The 24,425-nt window shown below is 35.2% G+C and overlaps 2 protein-coding genes and 1 long non-coding RNA gene across 9 annotated transcripts; all 3 read left to right on the top strand.

Annotated features, from left to right (window-relative positions):
• The first annotated feature begins 1,885 nt into the window (after positions 1-1,885).
• Positions 1,886-21,344, top strand: LOC140666761 (uncharacterized). 3 transcript variants are annotated; one of them, XR_012046839.1, is made up of 4 exons: positions 1,886-1,972; positions 3,433-3,627; positions 3,822-4,808; positions 6,471-7,815. It is a non-coding gene; the product is annotated as an uncharacterized lncRNA (long non-coding RNA). The 3 variants fall into 3 exon arrangements; XR_012046838.1 differs by lacking the exon at positions 1,886-1,972 and adding an exon at positions 19,940-21,344 and having other exon boundaries at positions 3,267-3,627; positions 6,471-6,723; XR_012046837.1 differs by lacking the exon at positions 1,886-1,972 and having other exon boundaries at positions 3,276-3,627.
• Positions 10,010-13,017, top strand: LOC140666890 (uncharacterized). The gene has a single exon (XM_072894446.1). It carries the CDS (start codon positions 10,494-10,496, stop codon positions 12,855-12,857), a length of 2,364 nt encoding a protein of 787 aa, XP_072750547.1. The 5' UTR covers positions 10,010-10,493; the 3' UTR covers positions 12,858-13,017.
• Positions 21,345-22,160: 816 nt separating the features above from the next.
• On the top strand, positions 22,161-24,331 carry LOC140666728 (uncharacterized). 5 transcript variants are annotated; one of them, XM_072894232.1, is made up of 6 exons: positions 22,161-22,383; positions 22,637-22,819; positions 22,943-23,156; positions 23,259-23,354; positions 23,463-23,540; positions 23,618-24,331. In XM_072894232.1, exons 2-6 carry the CDS (start codon positions 22,781-22,783, stop codon positions 23,920-23,922), a joined length of 732 nt encoding a protein of 243 aa, XP_072750333.1. In that variant the 5' UTR covers positions 22,161-22,383; positions 22,637-22,780; the 3' UTR covers positions 23,923-24,331. The 5 variants fall into 5 exon arrangements, with proteins under 5 accessions (XP_072750333.1, XP_072750330.1, XP_072750331.1 ...); XM_072894229.1 differs by having other exon boundaries at positions 22,161-22,401; XM_072894230.1 differs by having other exon boundaries at positions 22,161-22,405.
• Positions 24,332-24,425: the final 94 nt, after the last annotated feature.

Genomic DNA, 24,425 nt, shown 5'->3' with positions numbered 1-24,425 from the left:
GAGGATCCTGTTGTCGCGGAAATGAAGCATCTCCGAAAAGAGAAGCTGCTACGGATGAAAAGAGAAAGAAGGATAGACTTTTTAGAAGAGAGAAGAAAGCGACTTGCCTCTGACACCAGTAATACACGCAAGTGGTAAACGAAGAAGTTCTGCATGATTTGTGTGTGTGTGTGTGTGTATTTATAATTTTTATAAAATTTTAAAGATGTTAATAATGATGTTTGTTTTCAGAAGCCGCTGCGGTGCGCTCTCCCTCTCTCCCCTTATTTTAATTTTTATCTTTTATTTTGTCTATTTTATATTGTATATTTTATTTTTTTATGCTATTCAATTAGAATTATCTGTATGAATGCTGGTGGAGCGACAGTTCGCGTCAGCTTTTAATTTTTTTATCAGCTGTGAAGAGTAAGCATTCGTACTAACTCTTATGTCATGCTCATCCCTACCCATTTTTCACCGAGACGTTACTTAGCTCTCGCTGGAGCTGGCATAAATTGTCTGACTGTGGTGCAGTGAGCGTACTTTGTTAAAAAAAAACAATCCTAGGATGGACCAGTAAAAACAAGATGGCTGACGTCTTATAAACAAATGGAAGTATTTCGGAACCTATTAGGGGTAAGTTTACGAAATTTTGGTTATAAGGTCGTCAGGAAATATTGCATAAAATAGACGTTTTAAATTATACTTTTGCAGGTGCAAAACTGTGATCTGTTGAATAGTAAAATTCTAAAGTTGTCTCAATTTAGTCGAAATTTTGTATAAATCTTAGTTTAGTAGTAATAAGAGTATTTAAGGGTATTTAGAATCCTTAAGTCAAAAAATAAAAAAATTAAAAATGGCGGCTAAAATGTGTAAAATTGGCTAAACAGCATATCCTCAAAGTTTCGAGCAAATTAGAAATTTTGTTAATTATTTATTTATTTTTGCAATAAATTTTTATGTTTTTTATTGTTATTATAAAATACTATTGTTAATTAATCATAAGAAAAATTTTTGGTTGGGAATTATTAATTTACAAGTAGGATAGAATAAATGAGAACAATTCCTAATCTCGTATCCCCGATAGATCTTATGTTATTCAATTTTACAAGTAACTTTGTTAATTAACTTGGAAAAATAATATTTCGTAATTATAAAAGAGTCTAATTATAATGACTTGACTAAATTTTATATGAAAAAGATAAGGTATTGTTTATAAATTATTGTTAATTAATAAATGGATTGTTTATAGGTTTTATGCATAAGGAGCGTTTAAATAATTACTCAGCTATATAATTATGTATTAAAATTATTATCTTAATATATTAATTAATTATTTGTTTATAAATAAATAGGCTTATTTTTTACTATGATTTATGGAAAAGGGGATGAAAATCTTGGTCGGGGGTTTTTGTTAGGGGTGTCCAAATATGGGGTTCTGGCACCTTTATTTTCTATGTTTTTGGAGGGGTGAAAAGTTTTTTATTATGCGTCCCTGCGACTGTTGTCAAAGTAACCGTTACATATATATATATATATGTAGATTGGCTATTTTGACGACACTACTTTTAATTCACTAATTTTCTTTATTTATAATTGTGGTAAAAGAAATCTGAGTATTTGAAATTTTTACCTTGGGGATTTAGGTTAAATTGATGACTAAAGAAGAATTTAAAATTAATTGTTTATATTTTTAATGTAAATTTCTTTAGAGTGCTAATTTTAATAGATTGATATATATATATATGTGAGTATACATACGTGTTAATATGTATACATAAGATTCTTATATTTATTTTCTAGTTCCTCAGGTCGTAATCAATTGGTAGATCAAATTTGGTTCCTATTAATGTAAAATGGTATAAGAGTGGTAAATCTATAAAGTTATATAATCTATGGCGTATGGAGGAACATATGGCTTAAGATGTTGCCGGAAGTATTTATTATTTTAACAAAGAAATCGGCGGTTATTTATGGATCTTCGGATAAGGAGGTAAGGTATGTGATTAATGGTTTCGTATGGAATATTAATTTTGTTATTTAAACAATTATTGTCGTCCGTACTAACGAATTATATGAGGGTAGGCTAACTATACTAATGGTTATTTAGAAATTTATTATGATGTTTTATGATTAATAAAATTGATATTTTATTTAGTAAGGCTTACAACTAATAGGAAAATGATAAATTTTATAATAAATATATAAAATTTATGTATGAATAGGTATGTTCGTAGTTGAGTCTAGTGGAAAAAAAAGAAAAATTACTAGATCGAGCATAAACATAGAAGGAGAATGAATATTGATGATTACTATGTTAATTTATCGTTCTTGAGAAAGATTATTAATTAATTTAATTAATAATCTTCCTCATTATCATATTAATCATATTAATTAATTTAATATGAATTGTTAATTAAATTAATTTATAGTTTTTGGACAAGTTATATCTATGATATAGTAACGAATATGAGGGAATCAATTATTTTATTTGTATGGAAAATTTTATGGTTCATGAAAGTTTTGAATTGATTTTTTATTTTATAATAAAGCAATTATTATTAATATTACTATTATCCTTATAATTAAGTATATATGTACTAAATAAAATATATGTCTTTACAGATTCGATATTACGTGGAAAGGTGTCATACAAAATAAATAAATTCACACTGGAATATGGTTCATTGGAGGCCGGCGATATTATTTATTTAAAAAAAAGTCACCTTCTCCGATGGAAAAGGGAAATGAATAGTATAAGAAGGATGCTCCTTATTTACTCATATTATCATTTATTAAGATAAGTAGTGTGAATTTTTCTTTTTATTATATATATTTTTTATTTGTTTATTTCCTTATTGTAATTAGAAAAAATCAATACTTAATGATTTAATATTAATTTTATAGATAAGAATGAAATTTATTATTTTGTAAGTGCTTATACATATGTCCTAGAAAAATTTGAATAATATTTTATTTATCTTAAAGGTCTTATATGAAATTATTATTACCGTTAATTTTTTTATAAAATATATATATATATATTTTATTTTTTTTGTTTTTTTTTTAGTTATATATATATATATATATATATATATATATATATATATATATATATATATATATAGGAGCTAAGGGTGGAACAGTTTATTATATGAGCAGTAATATAAATGTATTTGTTGTAAATGTATTACTATTATTATGTTTTTATTTATTATATTCTCTTTATATAATATAACAAAATTTTACGTATTCTATATTTGAAAATAATATTATGAAATGATATTGAAAATACTTTAATATAGTGAAAGCAGTTGACTATAATTCAACATGTATATATATTGTTTTGTTTGAGTGATATTCGATTTTGAATATGATAAATCAATAATAAGAATGTATGTAATGTGTGTGTGTGTGTTTGAAATAATGACTTACCTTTATTAATGCTTCTAGCTTTGCTGATTTTCCTGAGATTTCTTCTTGTACACTGGATGTCACCAGCAGGGGTTGAGGCAGGACACAGCTTGATTTCAACCAACTGTCCGGGCCAGCTAATAAATTCGAAGGTTCTTCGCGAGATGGGAACTTCGATTGAGTCAGATGTAGTAAGCTGGTCGAAAAGTTCTACGACAATTCTTTGATTGTCTGGTACGCTAACTGGATTGTCTTTTATGTCTTTTTCTACTTGGCTGAGGCCGTTATCACTATTCGAAATCTGTCTCTGTCGGCGTAAAGCGGCACGTAATTGTCTATGTCGTTTACCGGCGCGACGGGAACCAGGCATTTACTATAAATTATAATCAAAATTTTATTCTAATTTGAGAAATTATTATTCATTATAGGCTGACAATCTGGATCAAGCAGCTTATCGACTAAGTCTCAGCTCTGCTCGAACTAACACGAGGGGCACTTCACTCTGCTCTATCCCAGGCACGGGTCTCACTAACGCTGAAGATCCAGACGTTAAATATTAAATCAATATTAAATTAATTATAGTAAATACTGGTTGAGGATGAAAGATCACTATTTTGAAATAATGAACTTGTGAATATCGTGAAATAAGCAACTGTTACGTCCAGGCCCGTACAAAGGATGGGTCAGAAGAAGGGCGTAACAGGAACTGTTCCGAAAGTCAAAAGTCAAAAGTCTTATCGGCGAGTGACTCGGTCGAGCGAGCTGCAGGTTAACAAACAAATAAACAACGGGTGTCGTTATTACTCTGTTATGCGAACGCTCTCTCGGTGGTCCCTTTTTTGTAAGAGAATCGAATCTCTTTTACGCGGGACGAGACCAAGTGTGATCTTTCGCGAGGAGAGTGAGGGAGTTAAATAAGTTTACCGATCATTTAATTTTTAGATTAACATTTATTCAATTGATCCTTACCATTATACATATAACCTTATTGATATCGGCCTTAAAATTATTTGTATAAGTGTGTGTGTGTTCGTGTATGTGGATCGCGGTGTTACATAAGTACAGAGGTCATCAACCAGAAAAGAGGGGGAACGAGTGCGATTCTAAAGATTTTATCCTGGTTGGTATTTGTTACAATAGTTTATGACAAAAAAATATAATAATAAAGATTTGCGTAAAGTGTTATGTATGTTACGGCGCGATGTCGATGTCTTCGAAGACGCTATCTATAATGTTGAGGAGAGCGGAATCGGACATGGATGCAAGCTTTGATTCTAAGGAGGGAAGCGCAGAGGTGTCAGAGTCTGCTGGAGAGTATTCCAAAGAGGAGTCGGGTAATTCTATCGTGTGGTTCGATGAATTATCCGATAGGATTACGGACGAGGAATCGGAAAATGTTGGGGGAGACGACGGCGGTGAGTCATCGGATATATTGATAACCGAAGGTAAAAGGGATACGGGGGAATATGATGGGGAAGGAAAATCTATTTCAGGGTAACTATGGGTAGATGGGAAAAGCGTATTTAACGGGGTGGAACAGCGCGGGTACTGCGGTGAAGAAAAGGGGGAATCTAAACTGTTTCGCTCACGGTCGTGTCGTCCGATCTATTGTCTCGATTTGCTCGCGAGAATCGGCAGGTCGGCGCAATTTTAAGCACTTTAAATAAAGAACAGGGTTGAATAAAGGGGAAAGGAAACGATGTAAAAAAAAAACAAAAGAGAAGGAAATTAAACTTACTACTTAGGCAGATTGGTTGCGTTTTAGCTGTTGGTGTAGTTGTGGCCCCAGTTGTGGGTCTTGCTCGGCGGGTGATCGTTGTTGAGCACTGACTCTAATAGGTTTTAAGACGTAATCGGAACTCCCGCTGTGTAAAACGAATTGCTTGAGTCAGTGAACGACCGAAAAATCTGTGCCGAATGAATCTGACGCTGTACTATCGACTGATTTTAATTTTGTGATGTTCGTAATGCGCGAGTCTTCCCTTTTTATATTAAATCTTGAGGGCGTGTTAACAATTTGGGCGGGAGTATTTTTGAGATTTTGACATGTAAAAAGCTATCGTTCGGTGAGATCCTTCTCCTCCTTATTTTTGATTGTTGCTGATTAGTGGGCTCTGAACGGCCTATTAGGAAATTTGGAGATTCTTCATTTGGTTATCTCCTGGGATTATGCAGCTGTTTTTATCCATTTATTTATTTAGGGAATCTCGCTATCGATCCTTTTCGGTCATTTCTTTGAACATCGATTTCAATGTTTAAAACATTTTTTTGTTCCGCGGCCCTCTTATAACTGGTCGGGCAATTATTGCTTTATCTTTATAGGAGGTAAAGACGTGGAGCTGACATTGCGTAGCGGCGTTATTTGTTTCTTTCTTAAGATTATGCAGCTGTGTTTGTCGATTTATTCATTTAGAGGATTTCACTATCGGTCCTTTCCGGTCGTTTCTTTTGACATCATTTTCAATGTTTTAAAATATTTTTCGTCGCGCGATCCTTTTTATGATTAGTCGGGCGATTATTGCTTCATTTTCGTGGGAGGAAAAACGTGGAGCCGACAGTGCGTAGCGGCATTATTTGTTTCTTTCTTAAGATTATGCAGCTGTGTTTGTCTGTTTCGTTGTTTAGAGGATTTCGTTATTAATCCCTTCCGGTATTTGTTTAGATATCGTTTTTTAGTAGGTCTAAACATTATTTGATAATAACGGTTCTTTTTTATTGCGCGACCCGTTTTTTGCGACCGATCGGACGATTATTGTTCATTTCGTGGGAGGAAAAATGTGGAGCCGACAGGACGTAACACAACTATGTATTTTGAAAGCTCGAAAATTTTACAGAGATTGCGAATATAGTAATGATTATAGATATTGATTACATTTTAAAAGTAAAAGGTACAACCGCACTGTACCAGAAATTGAAAATTAATTAGCAATAAAGTAGTAATTCTAAATTATAAAGTAGAGTGAGTCGCAGCTCTAAATTATAAGGCGAGTCGCGAAGACGAGAAAGTAAAGTATTGTTAAAGTATTGTTAAAGCGACACAAAGTAGCTGACGAAACTAAGTTAAAATTTGATTTTAGGACGCAGTGAATAAAGACTCGGAGACAACTTTCTTATTGCGACGGTTTAATACGATTCTCTCCGTCCGCAAAAATCGACTGACTTCCTGCGGTCCGTCCCCACTGCGGGGTCATCTCCCTCCAGGCATCCGGCGGACCCAAGATTTCCCGGATTGGCTACTTCGTCCGGATGGAGATGGATTTTTGATCCTGGTGAGGGAACTCTCCGCCTTCGAAGATGTCAGAAGCGGCGAGCTCTTCATAATCTTAATAGGTTCGATGAAAATTGCAAAGTTTATAAGTTGATATCTAGCGGTAAATTTTAAAAGCGAGTTGTTATAATATTTAGTTTCGTTGAGTCTCTGCGTCGATAGATAAGAATAATATTCGGTTTCATCGAGTCTTTCTCGCCTTTGCCTATTGCGTCATCCAATTATTGATTTTTTGATATGCGAATGAGAGACTCTGTCTTATAAAATAATTTCATATTCTTATATTATAATTCATTTTACAACAAGAGAGGCTTATTAATTTAACTGTAGTAAGAATTAATATTCATTCTCGTAATTACTATATGTCATCATTAATTATTTTCTTTTCACTTATTAATTATGCTTTATATTTGGATTTCTTTCAATTTCCTTTCTTGTTGTATCATATTTCTTATTGACATTCTACTTTTTATTATAGCATCTATATGAAAGATATTATTATATATAATTTAATTATCACAATTTGTTACTGTCATTTATGAATTTATGATTTTTCTCTCCTGGCTCCTTATACTTTTACTTTAGCATAGGAGACTAGTTCTTTTTCCTATATATATATATGTGTGTGTGTGTGTATAGTAATGCTTGTCATACGTTATGCTTTCAAATTATTAATTCTTCATTAGCTACACTGAGAAAAGTCTTCCATGTAGATTTACATTTTATTATGGAGTTAACCGAGAAAATGGATTAGGGCAAAGTCCAACCTTTTAAATATAAAGTGCGCATTCCCCTTGAGGTATGCTTTAGTAAATAATTTTTTCCTTCCTTTTTTTAATTATTTTTTTTTTATATTTTTTTTCATTGTAATAATTAAGAAAATGTAAAATTTATAATTGATAAAGCGATTTTTAGTATGATTTGGTATTGATATACTAATATAATATTTTTTTAAAAGTATTATTGTTACGATCGCGTAATTTATTTATTGGGTTTCAGTGATTCTGATATTATGGTAACATATATTCCTATATATTTTGATAGAGAGAATTTCAACTTCTATTTAGAAAATCAATATACATATATTGTATATTGTATACCTCACTTACATTACTCTTTTTGTTTACTAAAGGGTAAAAACCGAACAGGACCTGCTGTCATAATTTAAATGGAATAGAGCGGCATTGAAATGCCTCACTATAATTTGCTTGTTTTGCTAACTAATTTAGTTAACTAATTTTGTTAGCAAAACGAGCAATGTAAATTATAGTGAGGCATTTCAATGCCGCTCTATTCCATTTAAATTATGATAGCAGGTCTTGTTCAGTTTCTGCCTACAATCTGACGTCAGGTGGCATTGCACAGATCCTGCTCGATTTCTGCCAACAATCTGACGTCAAATTGCATTGCGCAGGTCCTGCTCGATTTCTGCCGCCAATCTGACGTCAAATGGCATCGCGCAGGTCCTGCTCGATTTCTGCCGCCAATCTGACGTCAAATAGCATCGCGCAGATCCTGCTTGATTTCTGCCAACAATTTGCTATAAAAATTTTGTACAAATATTACACGGTTTTCACTGCCAATCTGACGTCAAATTGCATGACACAGACCTTGCTCGATTTCTGCAACCAAACTGATATCAAATTTGCATTGTGTATATCTTGCCCTCTTTCTGTTACCAATCTGCTATCATAATTTTGTACAAATCCTGCTCCGTTTCTGTTACCAATCTATTATCAATTATGTTAACAGGTTTTGTAACTTTTCTGCTGACATTCTGCTATCATTACCTGATATAACAGATCTTGTATTCAATCTGTAATCTTTCTGTTGACAAAAAATTGTAACAAATGTTGACAAAATCTGTTTGAACAGATTTTGCTATCTGGATATATATATATATATATATACAGGGTATCCCAGAACAACCTTCCGTCCGTAAAATCACGTATTTCTGACACAATTCTAAGACAATTTTTCCTTTACCAAAATTTGATTTGAAGCGTAGTTTTTGTGTTATAAACAAAAATAGCAAATCACGCGTCGAGTATAGAAGGCAGGCAGGAGCGGCGCGGCGCACCGCGAGCGCGGGCGCAGCTGACCGTCCGACGGGTGATTACCGCATGAGTCGCTAACTATTTTATCTTATAGCATAAAATTATCCTTTAAATAAAATTTTGGTAAAGAAGAAAATGTCTTATAATTACATCAGGAATACATGTTCCTTAAATTAACATTACTTTAATGACCAAAAGTTGTTCCGAATCGCCGGCCGTCGGATGCTGTGATCAGCTGATTGCTACACGCGATGTGTGTATGTCTGAGTGTGTGCGTAAAAGGAAGGAACAGAGTGAGTGAAAAAAAGAGAGAGAGAGAAATAACCGCCTCCGCGACGGCGACGCTCCTTCGATTGTCATCGATATTGTCGTCAACGACTTTAGACTGATCGATATATTGATTTTCCGGCTCAGCTGAGAGACACATCGCGTGTAGCAATCAGCTGATCGCAGCGTCCAACGTTATTTTAAGAAACACTTATTCCTGACGTAATTATAAGACATTTTCTTCATTATCAAAATTTTATTTAAAGCATAATTTTATGTTATAAGATAAAATAGTTAGCGACTTATGCGACGGTAATCATTCGTCGAACGGTCAGCTGCGCCCGCGCTCGCGGTGTGCCGCGTCGTTCCTATCTGCCTTTTATACTTGACGTGTGATTTGCTAACTATTTTTGCTTATAACTCAAAAACTAAGCTTCAAATCAAATTTTGGTAAAGGAAAAATTGTCTTAAAATTGTGTCAGGAATACGTCATTTTACGGACGGAAGGTTGACCCTGTATATGTGTATATACAGGGTGTCCCCGAATTGGCGGATCAACTCTCGTGGGTAGTAGAGCGTGTTAAACTGAAGAAAAAAATCTTATATCATTTTGCTAAATTCACAATAATTAATGAGATATAAATTAATAAAAATCGGCCAATCCGTGCCAGTATAAGCGCGCGGCGCGAAGAAACCTCCCAGTTGTTACCCACGAGAGTTGATCCGCCAATTCGGGGACACCCTGTATATATAATAAATATAATAATAAAAAATAATAAATAATATAACAATAATATTGAATAATAAATAATATATATATATATATATATATATATTTATCATTGACTTATTTGATTATTAGATTTTCAACATATTTGATTAATAAAGTAAACTAGTATACAAACATTTTGTTAAATTTTATTATACCCATTAAAAATTGCAGGTTTTCGTCTTTTTTACACAATTTTTTTTAATACACGTTTATTTTTTAACTTTTAAAATATAAAAGTATATACCAATTACAAACAGTTGCTCACTGAGCGGTTATTTCTGAATGCACCTAATATCGGATATACGCGCCGATCTATTGCGTGTATGACTCGCGCAGATAGTGTTACACTCAGTACGCGGTTCGCGATAACAACGTGAGACGTTATAACTTATTGTTAGTTACAGTGAAGTAATAAGTTTAGTGTGTCATAAAGTGATTTAGTGTATTTAGTAATTTAGTGTGTGAAGTAAAGAAAGTGTGTGAAGAAAGATAGTGTGTGAAGAAAGATGGGAAAAAAATATGACGAGAAATGTTTGCCTCTCTGTCGCCGCAGAATTTCCTTCAAGAAAGGATGGCTGAAAAGGTTAGTTGTCAAAATTTGACATACACACGGCGTCATTAATGCCTGCTCACTGAATTTGGTCATATATCGAGATATATTTGACAAGTCTCTAAATATTCATGCATTATGACTGTTGGTTATTAGAATTTTGACCGCAACGCTAACTTTACAAGTATGGAAAGTGACGCTATCGTAGAAGGCTTTAAAAGTAGCCTTGAAATGCATGGACTGATATATAAAACAGTTATTGCTGATGGCAGCAATGTATATCAGGCCATACTAAATAACGCACCGTATCGCGAACAAATGATGACCGTAAAAAAAGTAGAATGCACTAATCATTTGCTTCGCAACCTGTGCAAAAAGTTAAAAATTGTTGCTGGTACAGTTCAGCCAAAACAGCACAGAAAACGTGGCTTTGTACAGCTACGAAATGTTGTAAAAAACAACATTTTAAAAATACGGAAAAAAGTAATAGAGGCAGCCGCTCTACGAAGAGAGGAAAAATTACCTCATCATGACAAAGCTACAAAATTACAAAAAGATATTTTAAATATTCCTAGCCATATTTTTGGTGAGCATAAAAGATGTAAAGAACGTGACCGTACATGCGAAGAAAACTGTGAGAAAATACAAAATTATGTGCCGTATTTAAAATTGTACGGTTTATATGAAATTGAAAGTGCTGTCAAGTATTTGAGTGCTTATTCCGACAGTTTGTTGTTAAATTTGACAAACAATCCTGCAGAAGCGTTTAATTCAATAATCTGCAAAGAAATAGGTAGCAAGAGCCTTAATTTTGGTCTACGAGGTTCTTACAATGCTAGAATTGCGGGAGTTTGTGTGCAGTATAATACTCAACAAGTGCTTACGCAAATACATAAAAGCATGTGTAAGGATGTCCCTTCGACTGTAGAAAATTTAGAGAAACGACGACAAATAAAGGTTGCAAGAACCAAAAAATCTCGAGAAGAGGATGGCAGGTTAAACAAATTTAAACAAGTGGCAGGAACAGATCGTCATTATGGGCCACAATCACAAAAGCCAGATCTTCCATCTGACGTATACAAACAACTTGAAATAAATCACATAGAAAAGTTGTCAGAAAACGCAGAAAATAGGGAAAAAATTGAACGAGAGACAAAAGACCAAAATAAATGTGAACTATGGCAATCATTAAGACGTGAAATGCTAACAGCATCCAATTTTGGAACTGTATGTCGCATGAGACCAATAACGTCTTGTGCAGCGACTGTAAAAAGCATTTTATATCCTCCACAAATTGATATAGCAGCCATGAAATATGGTTGCGATAGGGAGGAAGTCTGCAGAAAAGAGTTGGCTACAAAATTAAATAAAAAAATTAAACCATGTGGATTGTTCATTGATTATGAAAATCCATTTTTGGGTGCTTCTCCCGATGGACTTATCGACGAAGATGGTCTGGTGGAGATTAAATGTCCTCTATCAGCAGAGAATTTAACAGCTGATGAGGCTGTAAAAAAATTGCCTTTATTGAAAGGCATACTTGACAGAAAAAATAATGATAAAATGAATCAAAATCATCGATTCTTTTATCAAGTTCAATGGCAGTTGAACATAACGCAGCGAAATTATTGCATATTTGCTTTATGGACTCCCAAAAGCTTAAAAACTGTGGTAGTCAATAGAGACAATGATTTTTGGGAAAATAAAATGCTACCATTCTTAACACGTTTCTACTATGACTGTATGCTTCCAGAAATCTTGGATAGCCATCATAACAGGCATATGCCTATTAGAAACCCACAATATATAATAGATGCTCAAGAAAAAGTGTCTAAAAGGAAAGGCAAGCGATTTGTGCAACAAAATGATATAGATAAGAGAGATATAGAACAAGAAAACAAACGATTAAAACTGAACGTTTTGCAAACAGACGAAACAAACATTGCTGTTGTTTCGGATACAGAGCAAGATAGTGATTGCATCTTGGTCAGTTATTCAAAAATTAAAAAAGACCTAACTAAAGATGAAATAGCAAAACGTAAGAAAGTTTTAGATGATACAATTGCTCCTTTTTCTTTGGTCAGAGAAAATGTTTTGCCTATACAAAGCAAGCTGAACGATTCATCGTTAGATACATTCTTGCGCATTGCTAGAGAAATTTCTTGTTTCGAAACACAAAGCGTTTTGTATATAGAGTTCCAAGATCTGATAACAGCCAGTGATAGCGACAACAGTTTACAGATAATTGGAGGCAACTGTACTGACCATTGGCGATGTATTTTCTATAATGGTTCCAAATTACATGTGTATGACAGTTTACCTAACTGTACATACAAAAAATTGGCACAGATAGAAAAAGATTATATTCACAAACGTTATCCAAGAATAAACGTAAACGATATAATATTTGGAAAAGTCCAATTACAACCAGATAGCACATGTTGCGGAATTTATGCAGTTGCTTTCGCTACATCTATTGTTTTAGGGAGAAATCCTTGTGAGAATAAATATTCTAATGACGTAGAGCGCTCATGCGTAGAGTGCTCATGACATCTCATGATGTCATTTTATGAATATAATAGAAGCTAACAAGCTGTCACTGTTCCCTTCACAATAAATGTTTGTCGCACCATAATAATTAGCATTTGTATATTTTATGTGTTCCTCTTTCACATAGAAAGAATACTTATTTATACACTTGGTGTGCAAATCGGAAAGACCAAAATATAATGGTTGCGTCTTACGAGAATGGGCGATGGATGGGGCCCATTCTATATATAAAATATTGTAAAAAAATATTTTATATTATATATTTTATATATAATGTACTAATAAAGCCAGGGGCAATCTAACGTGTACTGGCATAGTACGTTTCTTTATTTACACATTGACGTTCTATATATGTATATGTCAAATCACTTATGCATATTCCTTTGCATTTTTTCGTTTGACCAAAATTATTGCCATGCAAAGCCATGTGTGGGACGAATTGTCATGCAAAATGTATGTAATAAATACATATAAACAAAATATTTAATTAATATTTAATTTGAGAATTATGTGTATATAACATTGTACATCTAATGTTATTATTGTGCCCGTGCCGTGAGGATAGGGTCTTCCGGGATATTCGCCCAAAGAGTTGAAACTCAGGCAGCAAATAAACGCACTCCGTACTTGTTTAGTAAAAGAATATATTTCGGTCGTACCGTTACACGTTATCTTATGCTACCGTTAACTCGCGTATAGACGAACCGTGTCGATAGGTCGATAACTTATTTACGCGCGGCTCTCTTACTAGCGACTTTCTTACGAGCGACCGCGATGGGTCTCGCGATCGGTTTATATATCGCTTTAATTTCGAGGATGGAAGGATGAGGTTTTCCGGGTCGGAGCGCGGGACGTGCTCCGTGCTCGGGTATCGTAATGCTTATTCAGCTTGACTGTGATTTGCTTTCTTGTTGATCACGTCTTATTTTCTTTCTTAATCTTTCTATTTAATTCTTATTTAATTTTCTTATTTAATTTTTTTAATGCTTTGCTTTGCTTGCTTGATTTTAATTTCTTATTTCTTAATTTTATGTATTTACTTTTCCTTTCCAGGTAAGTGTCTCGGGTTACGACATCATATACTTATATTTATTTCTATATAATAAACACATCCAAATTGTAATAATACATACACATTGAATATATAATTATTTTTATTTTGTATGTTATATCATAATGAATAAAATAATACATATAATATACATACATAAATAATATATTGAATATTGGAACATATATTTATTATTTGTGTTCATTATAGTGTAAAGTGTAAATTTAAAATAACTATATTCAATATGTGTAACTGAATTATATTAATTATTTAATAAAAATATAATACAGTTACACATTTTGAATATAATTATCTTTATTTACACTTTACACTATAATGACACAAATAATGAATACACTGTTGTGCCGCGTGACGGCACTGGGTTCGGGATCCGCGGAGGATAGCAGGATTCAGGGCGCCGGAAGGCTTTGTTCCTTTCAATAATGTAGAATCCTTGTAATAGTTATCGAAATATAATATATTTACTCAAATACAGCGGTGTAGCGCAGTGTTATTTCCTATGAGGGCGAGGTCGGTTCCTTCCCTGGCGTTGCGGCGTAGGCGGAGATGGGCCCTTCGTGTCGGTCGTCGTGAGGGTTGGCGGTTCGCATCTAGTCTCACTCGCGCACTTCGATTATTCTTTATGACTGCTCGTCGCTGGTAACACTCTTGTTAACTCGCTTTATGACTGCCCGTTGCAGTTATGGCTATTACTAACACTCTATTTGACTGCCCGCGCATCCGAGCGCGAGTGGGTTTTTTATACTGTTGGGCGAGCGTCCTAAATTTTGGTCGGGTTGCCCAACTCGCGCTGAGTGTAAGCGCAGCGGGTCCAAAGGTCGGACTTCCTGGTTGACATTCTTTCGCAACGCTCGCCACGATGTTCCGGCTTTGTCTCCAGTTTTGCGCGTGGCTCGCTATGTCAGCGGCACGCGCGGTCAATGCGCCTAATCGCGGTATGCGGATATCGCAATGCTTATTGTATTAGCATTTCGCAATCGCTGTCGTAATGCTTTATCGATATATAATATTTATTTGTATAATTTTGTATAATTCGTTATAGTCTCGGGCTATAACATCCCTCCCCCGTTATAAAAACAAAACGGAGGGACGACGCTTTTCTTACTTTTATTTACATTATTTGCGCACTTTATATATGTATAAATGTACAATTGTTGTTTCTTAACATTAAAATCGTGTACTTAGAGTACGCTTAAGTATAGGTTTCGGGGAATCCGTAGGATAGGTCATCGTCGTCGGATTTTCGCACGGACGGTCGTCTGTTTTGTTTCCTTCTTTTATGTAGTTTAATTAAGAGTATTGTCGTAATTGCTAGCGCTATGGTTGTTATGCCACTTACAGATATCGGGATGATAAACTGTTTGTGTGTGTAAAACGTCTCGTCGCGGTGACGTAGGTCATTGTCTATAGTGGTTCGAGCTTTTTTGATCGTTTTCGGCGTAGAGTCTCGTCAAAAATTAGTACTTTGTCGCCTATTTGGAATTTTATTTCTTTCGTCTTTTTGTCGTAATTTTTCTTTGATTTTACTTTTTCGTCTTTGATATTTTCTCTCGCTATTCGGTTTGTTGCCCGTAGTCGTTCTTTTAATTCTTGGGCGTAATCGTAATTATACGTCGGTTTCGGCGGTTTCATCAGAGCTGTCGGCATTTCGACTTGGTGTCCGTAAACTAATTTAAACGGCGTGTATCCCGTGGCTGTGTGTGGGGTGGTATTGTACGTAAACATTGCGTACGGTATCCATTCATCCCAGTCCGTCTGGTCCGCGTGTAATGTCGCAAATATTCCGCTAAGGTTCGGTGCGATCTCTCTAATGCGCCGTTACTTTCTGGGTGATATGCGGTATATATAATTTCGTACTCGTATTCTTCTAATTTTAATTTCCATCGGATTAATCGGGATCCGGGATCATTTACATTGAATAACCAAATTAATAGCTTATGATCGGTAATAATTTTAAATTTCGTGCCATATATATAGGGTCGGAAATGTTTGACGGCCCATACTATTGTCAGTAATTTTTTTTCTGTTGTATTATAATTCTGTTCGGCGCGATTTAACACTCGGCTCGCGTATGCGACGGGGCGGTCTGTGCCTACCGGCCCCTGTGATAGCACGGCTCCGATCGTGTAATCTGATGCGTCGGTAGTTACGTTAAATTCTTCCGCGAAATCTGGGAATTTGAGCACCGGTGCGGTAGTTAATTTTTCCTTTAATCTGTCGAATGCGATTTGTAGTTCGGCGGCCCACATAAATTTTTCCGATTTTTTCGTCAGCTTTGTAAGCGGTCTAGCGATCTTTAAAAAATCCACAATGAATCTGCGGTAATATCCGGCCAGTTCTATGAAGGATTGTATGTCCTTTACCTTTTTCAGCGTTGGGAACTCTTTTATCGCCGCTAATTTCGATGGGTCAGGCGATATTCCGTTTTCGGAAATAATATGGCCTAGATGGTTACTTCCTTCCGCAAGAATTCGCATTTTTCAGGTTGTAATTTTAAGTTATTTTTCCATATGCGTTGGAGTACTTCTCGAAGTCTTCGTATGTGTTCCTCGAGGCTGCTTCCATATATTACTATGTCGTTTAAGTAGACTAGACATTTGAGTCCTTGTAGGCCGGTTAAGATTGAGTTCATCAGTCGCTGGAACGTTGCCGGTGCATTTCTTAATCCGAACGGCATCCGATTGAATTCGTAATGTCCGTGGGGTGTGAAAAATGCAGTTTATCTTTTTCTGCCATGGGTATTTGATGATACCCTGATGCTAAATCCAATGTGGTGAAATATTTGGCGTTTCCCATCTGGTCCAATATATCCGTTATGTTGGGCAGTGGGAATGAATCGCCTATTGTTATTTCGTTCAGCTTCCGGAAGTCGATAACTACTCGGAGCTTTGGTTTTCCCGATGCGTCGGCCTTTTTCGGTACGACTAGTAATGGTGCGTTCCATTGGCTCGCGCTTGATCGGATTATTTCATCCTTTAGCATATTTCGCACTTGCCAATTTACTTCCGCTTTATGTTTTTCGGGTAGGCGGTACGGCCTCCTGTTTACGGGTGCGGTGTCGGCTCGCGTGCTTATCTCATGTTCCACTGCTGTCGTGCATGTCAGTGGTTCTCCGTCTAAATGAAATATGTCGCTGTATTCTTCGCATAGCCGTGTGAGTGCCTGTCGTTCTTCTATATTGAGGTGCAGTGTCCTTAGCGTCTGTCAGATCTGCACGTGTCGTTCTGTCATGCCCTTTGTTTTCTTTCTCGCGTTCTGATCTATCACGAGTATTTCTCCGGCGGCCTCTATATTTTCTAGCTCGACTTCTGGTGTTAGTAATTCTATCTCTTCATCTGTCGTATTTATTACGCTAATCGGGCAAGAATATTTTTTCGGTTGAACGATGCAGTTCCCTATGTATGCTCCTGCTATTGGTTCCTGGGCTTTGACTATACCCGTTCTATTGTGTTTGGTTGCGGCTTTGATTATTGTTTCGCTACGTGGCTTTAATATAACCTTGCTATACGGTTGAGTTTCATGCTTCCGATCTTTATCTGTTCATTCTTATAGTCGCAGGTCACGGGGTGTTTCCGAAGAAAATCAATGCCTATAATTCTTGCGTGCTCGACAGCGAAATCGTCTCTTACGACATGAATTGTGTGTCGGAGCTTCTCTTTGCCTAGTTTAATTGTCGCGTGCATTTTTCCGATCGTGTTCACACGGTGTCCGGTGACGCCCGTTAATGTTATTTGTGTATCGTATATTAACGTGTCATTGTGTAAATGTTTTAGTTTTATTAGTGAGATCGTTGATCCGGAATCGTGTAACATTTTTGCGTTTCCGCGTTTCGTTTTGTGTATTGGCAAGTCTACAAGTAATAGCTCCGTTTTGTGCGATGTACGAGCTGCATTTTTTATATGTGTAACGCGATATTGTGAGGCAGGTCGCGACGGCTTCTTGCTGTCCTCCTCTGTCTCTTTCTTGCTTTCGCTGCTCGCTGCGCTGTTATCTGAGTGTCGCGTGTGTGATACCTTTCGTTCGGTCGCGCCTCGTTCGCGCGTTCTTCCGTCGGACCTTATGGGTTTTCGTCCGTGTTTCTCTGGTTTACCGTTCAGGCTCCAGCATTCTTCGCGCGTATGGCCAGATTTTTTGCAGTGCTTGCAATATTTATTAATAGTGTTAACTCCTGTCCAGCTTTTCCGGTTTCGGCAGGGTGTACCTTCCCGATCGGCAATCTCGTCCGAAATGTCCAGATTTTTCGCATTTGAAGCACGTCGTGTTCGTACTTCGAGGCGATCGCGAGTAACTAGAATCGGGTTTCGTTTTATTCTGATAACTGTTTGCTCGCGCGCCCGTCGGCTTGATAAGCTTCTCCTCGGAGCTCGCGCCGTTTATCGCTTCTTGTAATGTTGAGAAGCGTTGCGATCGTACGAGGGTCTTCAAATCGTCGCGCAATCCGATTTGATAATTAATTAGCGCCTGTTCTTTAATGGTTTGTTGGATTGTGCGTTTTTGCTCGGGGTTATGATCCTTTCCCTCGGTCATCGAGTCGTATAATTTGAGAGCCACTAAATCAACGCGTTGCCCGAATGCGTACGCGGTTTCGATCGGCTTTTGCTTTAATGAGTTAAACTCAGTTTGTAGATGCGTCGTACTTTGTTTTGTTTGGTAACATGCTTCTAGCTGTTTTCGAAATTCGTCGAAGGTACGTATGTCGCGTGTTTCGAAATCTTGTCGCGCTCTTCCGCGTAATTTCGTGTATAAGATCGCTTGCATGACAGATTCCTCGTCCGATGGGTTGGTGTTCTGTATCGCGTACGTACAGGTATTTAAAAAATCTTGTAATTTGTATCGCGACGATCCATCGAATTCCGGGATCATTTGTCTGGCTTCCTTTAGTGTGAGGAAATTCGGTGCCATGCTACGGCGGTTTCTAATATCGCGATCGGTCCGTCCGTAGTATATGCTCTCAGAAAGCTCTTCGCGGCGGCCGATATTTTGATCGCGCTGTTGTAATTGGATCACTTGCTCCGTTAAACGTTGTATCGCTACGCGCATTTCTTGTAGCATTGCGGTTGTTGAATCATTGGCCGTTTCTTCTCGTGGTCGGGTGATTCGGTCGCTAACTATAGTATTTATCGTCGATGGATTTATTACTTGTCGCATCCGTGCGATCTCAGCTTCCACCGCGTCGTTGCCTATGTTCGCGGAAGTAGATGCGCGGGGAGTTTGTGATTCGGCCATCTCGTTTGTGTGCCGGTAAATTTCTTCGAGATCGAAGGTATCGCTCTCGTACGATGTTAGAGAAAATTTTCGCCTAAGTGATACTTGGCTAGGAGTTCGACTGATATACGGTCTCGTTCGTCCTGTTACGTGGTATAGTTCGTCGGTGGGGTCAGTCAGATTATTTTGGAGGAAACTCGCGTCGAAACTCGTGAACGGAAATTCGCGTTCTGTTATTATGTTACTCGGTAACTCGGTGTCGCTATCGCTTGAGTATTGTGTTTCGAGATTCCGGCGGACACTATCGCGTATGTCTTGAAGCGCTTCGATGGCTACTCTCGCAGGGCTTACTTCGCTATAGCTTATCGCTCGTTTTGCTGATTCGCTAAGTAACCACGACTTATTCGCTATCGGTTTCGGCGCGTTGCGTCCTTCCGACATTCACGCGAATTATATATTTAGTACAATAATTTGACTTATATTAATACTATCGCTCGCATGGTTGCTCACTCTTCCGCTCGGATTTCGCTGACTCGGCGTTTGTGTTCGACGGCTGGTACGTCTGGCGGTCGCTATCCGGCGGCGATGCGTTGTCCGTGGAGTTGTTGTAGGTCGGGCTACTTGGCTCGCGTCCTTGCTCCAATTTCACGATCACTTACTCACTGTCTCGAAGTATGATGGTGCGCGATTTTCGGACTTTACGACTTTTGCACGCTCTCTTCTATTGTCTTGCTTGGGTTTTGTTCGTCGACTTTTAATTTATTAGACCGACGTGCCTGTTTTAATTTTCTTAAAATTGTTACAGAACTTCAATTGCCTCTGGACGGCTCCTGTTGCTGCTGTGTGCGGATCTCACCGCTGCCACCAATTGTTGTGCCGCGTGACGGCACTGGGTTCAGGATCCGCGGAGGATAACAGGATTCAGGGCGCCGGAAGGCTTTGTTCCTTTCAATAATGTAGAATTCTTGTAATAGTTATCGAAATATAATATATTTACTCAATTACAGCGATGTAGCGCAGTGTTATTTTCTATGAGGGCGAGGTCGGTTCCTTCCCTAGCGTTGCGGCGTAGGCGGAGATGGGCCTTTCGTATCGATCGTCGTGAGGGTTGGCGGTTCGCACCTAGTCTCACTCGCGCACTTCGATTATTCTTTATGACTGCTCGTCGCTGGTAACACTCTTGTTAACTCGCTTTATGACTGCTCGTTGCAGTTATGGCTATTACTAACACTCTATTTGACTGCCCGCGCATCCGAGCGCGGGTGGGTTTTTTATATTGTTGGGCGAGCATCCTAAATTTTGGTCGGGTTGCCCAACTCGCGCTGAGTGCAAGCGCAGCGGGTCCAAAGGTCGGACTTCCTAGTTAGCATTCTTTCGCAACGCTCGCCGCGATGTTCCGGCTTTGTCTCCGGTTTCGCGCGTGGCTCGCTATGTCAGCAGCACGCGCGGTCAATGCGCCTAATTGCGGTATGCGGATATCGCAATGCTTATTGCGTTAGCATTTCGCAATCGCTGTCTTAATGCTTTATCGATATATAATATTTATTTGTATAATATTTGTATAATTCGTTATAATCTCGGGCTATAACAACACGTTCCAATAATATTCAATATATGTATTTATGTATACAGGGTGAGACATTTATATTGACACCTAAATATCTAAAAAATAAAGCAAGATAGAAAGAAATGTTTCAGACAAAAGTTGTTCGGTTCTAAGGGGGGGTCATAAGATGGTGCCATTAGTTTGACCTTGAAGAGTCACATGAAGGTCACATGAAGACGTAATTAAAACACATAATTATGTTAAAGTAAAAATGTGTAACTGCTAGTTGCAAATTCAGATTTTTTCTTAAAGATAACTATGTGTTTTCTTTACACCAATTAATTTATCTTATTATTCTGTGCATAAAAGTATTAAGGTAAGATAATCGAGAAATGAATATTTTACAAGATATCTTGTATTTTATGTCAAAATATTACAACATTGAAGCCTTATAGCTCGAAAAGGGTTTAATGAAAAAACATTTTATCATAGTGTTTTGGAAATCTCTCGAGATAAACTACAAGAATATGCGATTAAAAATAGGGTGTTCCATTTAAAAAATTGAAGGTGACCTTCATGTGACCTTCATGTGACTCTTTAAGGTCAAACTAATAGCACCATCTTATGACCCCCTTAGAACCCGAACAACTTTTGTCTGAAACATTTCTTTCTATCTTGCTTTATTTTTTAGATATTTAGGTGTCAATATAAATGTCTCACCCTATGTACATAAATACATATATTGAATATTGTTGGAACATGTATTCATTATTTGTGTCATTATAGTGTAAAGTGTAAATAAAGATATTCAATATGTGTAACTGTATTATATTTTTATTAAATAATTAATATAATTCAGTTACACATATTGAATATAGTTATCTTTACTTTACACTTTACACCATAATGAACACAAATAATAAATACATTTTCCAATATTCAATATATTATTTATGTATGTATATTATATGTATTATTTTATTCATTATGATATAACATACAAAATAAAAATAATTATGTATTCAATGTGTATGTATTATTACAATTTAGATGTGTTTATTATATAAAAATAAATATAAGTAAAGTATATAATATTACATGTTTATATTATATGCATATATTTTTCAAATTTAAATTGAATTTTTGTATATGTTTTTTTTGTTCATCCTCTACATTATGTTCAGTCTTGCAACAAAATTTTGGTCCAGAAATAAAGTTGTTTCTTTATAACTACTTCTTTGAAACGACGCATGAAATCACGCGTCAATGTGTATTATTACACACAACAAATATCTCTCCGCAAGCGAGCGAAAGAGACAATAATAGAAGCGAGCGAAACAGTAATAAGAGCGACCGAGACTGTAATAAGAGCGAGCGAGACAGTAATAAGAGTGAGCGAGACAGTAATAAGAGCGAGCGAGACAGTATAGGAGCGAGTGAGAGGGGCATAGCAGCTGGCAGAGAAATCTCGGCCGGAATTCATAAACGTTGCTTGAAGTCTGTCTTGAGATAGTCTTTACCAAGATCCATTTAAGCTCCAAAACTATCTTAAGAATGGTCTATATGCACAGATGAATCTTAAAGAATTTAATTTAAGCTTAAGACTGTCTTGATAAAGTTCTTGCTTAGGAAGCCGACTTCGGAAATATTCGGAATTCTCTAGAAATATGACCAATGACATTCAAGATCTATAAGTATAATAGGTAGACATGAAAATACGTGTATGTATGTACATTACATTCGATATCAGAAATATAATTATTTTAATTCTAATAAAAGGTAAATTTACTAACAAAATTGAAAGTTTAATTAAAATTGAAAAATTATAACATTGAGATAGTTAAAATCATACGATATTTACTGTAAATTTATTTAAACTTAACCTTACTTATTTCATTGAAAATCCTTTGCATTTATATTTTTTATTAATTTTATTTTTTAACAATTATTTTTTAGAAAAACAATGTCCAAGAGAGTTGTATATTTTGATTTAGACAAGCAAGTATCCTTGAGATCCTAAAAAAGTACAAACATGTAATCGAATCAAAAGGTACAAGTTTCTCCTCATTGAGAGAGAAATCAGAAGCTTGGTCACTCATTATGGAGGAGTATAATAATTCTTCCTTAATTTCTACTAAAGTATTAAATATATTTTATTATTTATGCACTACATCAGTTTTATAAATTCTTTTTGATATACACATGCACACACACACATATATAAGTATATACATATATATAAAAGCATGTGTTATATTACAGAGAGATGTACAACAGTTAAAGAAATATTGGTCTAATATAAAACAGCAAAATAAAAATATATTAACAGCTGAGAGACAATCAAGGTTTCTCACCGGAGGAGGACCACAAGAAGCTGTTAACGAAATTGATCCAAATGTTTTAAACATTGTTCCTGATTTAATGACTACAACACCAACCATTTCTTCTTCTAACTTATCTACACAGGAATCTGGAGGTACTTAAATTATTTTTAAATAATATATATAATTTTTAATCTAAAAAAAAATTATATTTGACAAAAGAAATAATTGAGATAATATTTTTGATCGACAAAAAGAAGTTTTAAAAGCAGTCCGGCAGAATTCTTTCACAAAAATTATTGATATTGCTAAAGGAGAGCATTCGAAAAATCAACAAAAATTATTAACATCATGTAATAAACTGACATCTGACAACAATAAATCAAATAAATTAAATTAATAAAATTCTTTTTAGTAATATATGAATAAAATAATTTTATATTTTTTTTCTTTATACGTAGTAAATGAAAAAATAAATGATATAGAAATGGAAATTGATGATACATTATCTACTGAAAGATGGTCGAGTAATGAATCTGGTGAGAAAATATCAAATTTTATTCAAAATTAAAAACTGTTCATTTTTAATATGTATACATATTATGAAATATTTTAGATATATACATTGTTGAAAAAGAAAACAGAGAGAAAGATCCATTAAATTTCGAGAAGAACAGACGTATAAATACCAAATCGTTTCCTAATTCAAAGAAGCAGAAAACTGAAAGAATGACATTAATATGTGAAAAAGAAATGGAATTGGCAGATATAAAAATTAACCATGAAATTGAGATGTGTAAGCTGAAAAAAGAAAGAGAAGAATATATAAATCAAATTACGATTGAGAAGCTTTTCTTAGAAAAAAAAGAGTTACAAGAGAGAGTCAAATTAGCAAAATTCCGTGCTCAAAAAGAGATGTAAGCAATGACTTGTCCTTCAATTAAAGAAAATGTGATATCAAAATGTTTATAAATTTTAGGGGAGAACATTATGTCCCAGGTGATAATGAGCAGGAATAAGTTTTATATGAACAAGTATTATTAAGGAAATATAAGAATTGTTATTATATTACATTATTTTCTGTTATATTTATTACATTTATTTTATGTTATTACCTAATTACTTTTTAATTATTTGATATAAGTTTTTTTATTTTTACAGTATTATTTTAGATAATATTTGATATAAGTTTTTTTTATTTTTACAGTATTATTTTAGATAATATTAGTCAATTGTTTTCTTTAATTATTTGATGTAAGTTTTTTTTATTTTTACAGTTTTTTTATTTAAGACAATACTAATCAATAACGAATAATTATTTTATAGTATTCCATGCTTAGCAATATTATTAATAATATTATATATTATTTATTGATTATATATTATATATTATGATATTATATATTATTTTTAAAAATGTATAA

This window comes from Anoplolepis gracilipes, chromosome 6 (genome assembly GCF_047496725.1).
Source record: "Anoplolepis gracilipes chromosome 6, ASM4749672v1, whole genome shotgun sequence".
Lineage (NCBI taxonomy): Eukaryota > Metazoa > Arthropoda > Insecta > Hymenoptera > Formicidae > Anoplolepis > Anoplolepis gracilipes.
This window is presented reverse-complemented; position numbering and strand designations above follow the sequence as displayed.

Bases quoted from the DNA above. Each gene is read 5' to 3' on its own strand.
- LOC140666728 (XM_072894232.1), top strand. From the start codon at position 22,781: ATGGAGGAGTATAATAATTCTTCCTTAATTTCTACTAAA. The intron at 23,157-23,258 runs GTACTTAAATTA...ATCGACAAAAAG, and splicing joins ATCTACACAGGAATCTGGAG to AAGTTTTAAAAGCAGTCCGG. The intron at 23,355-23,462 runs GTAATAAACTGA...CTTTATACGTAG, and splicing joins ACAAAAATTATTAACATCAT to TAAATGAAAAAATAAATGAT.
- LOC140666890 (XM_072894446.1), top strand. From the start codon at position 10,494: ATGGAAAGTGACGCTATCGTAGAAGGCTTTAAAAGTAGCCTTGAAATG.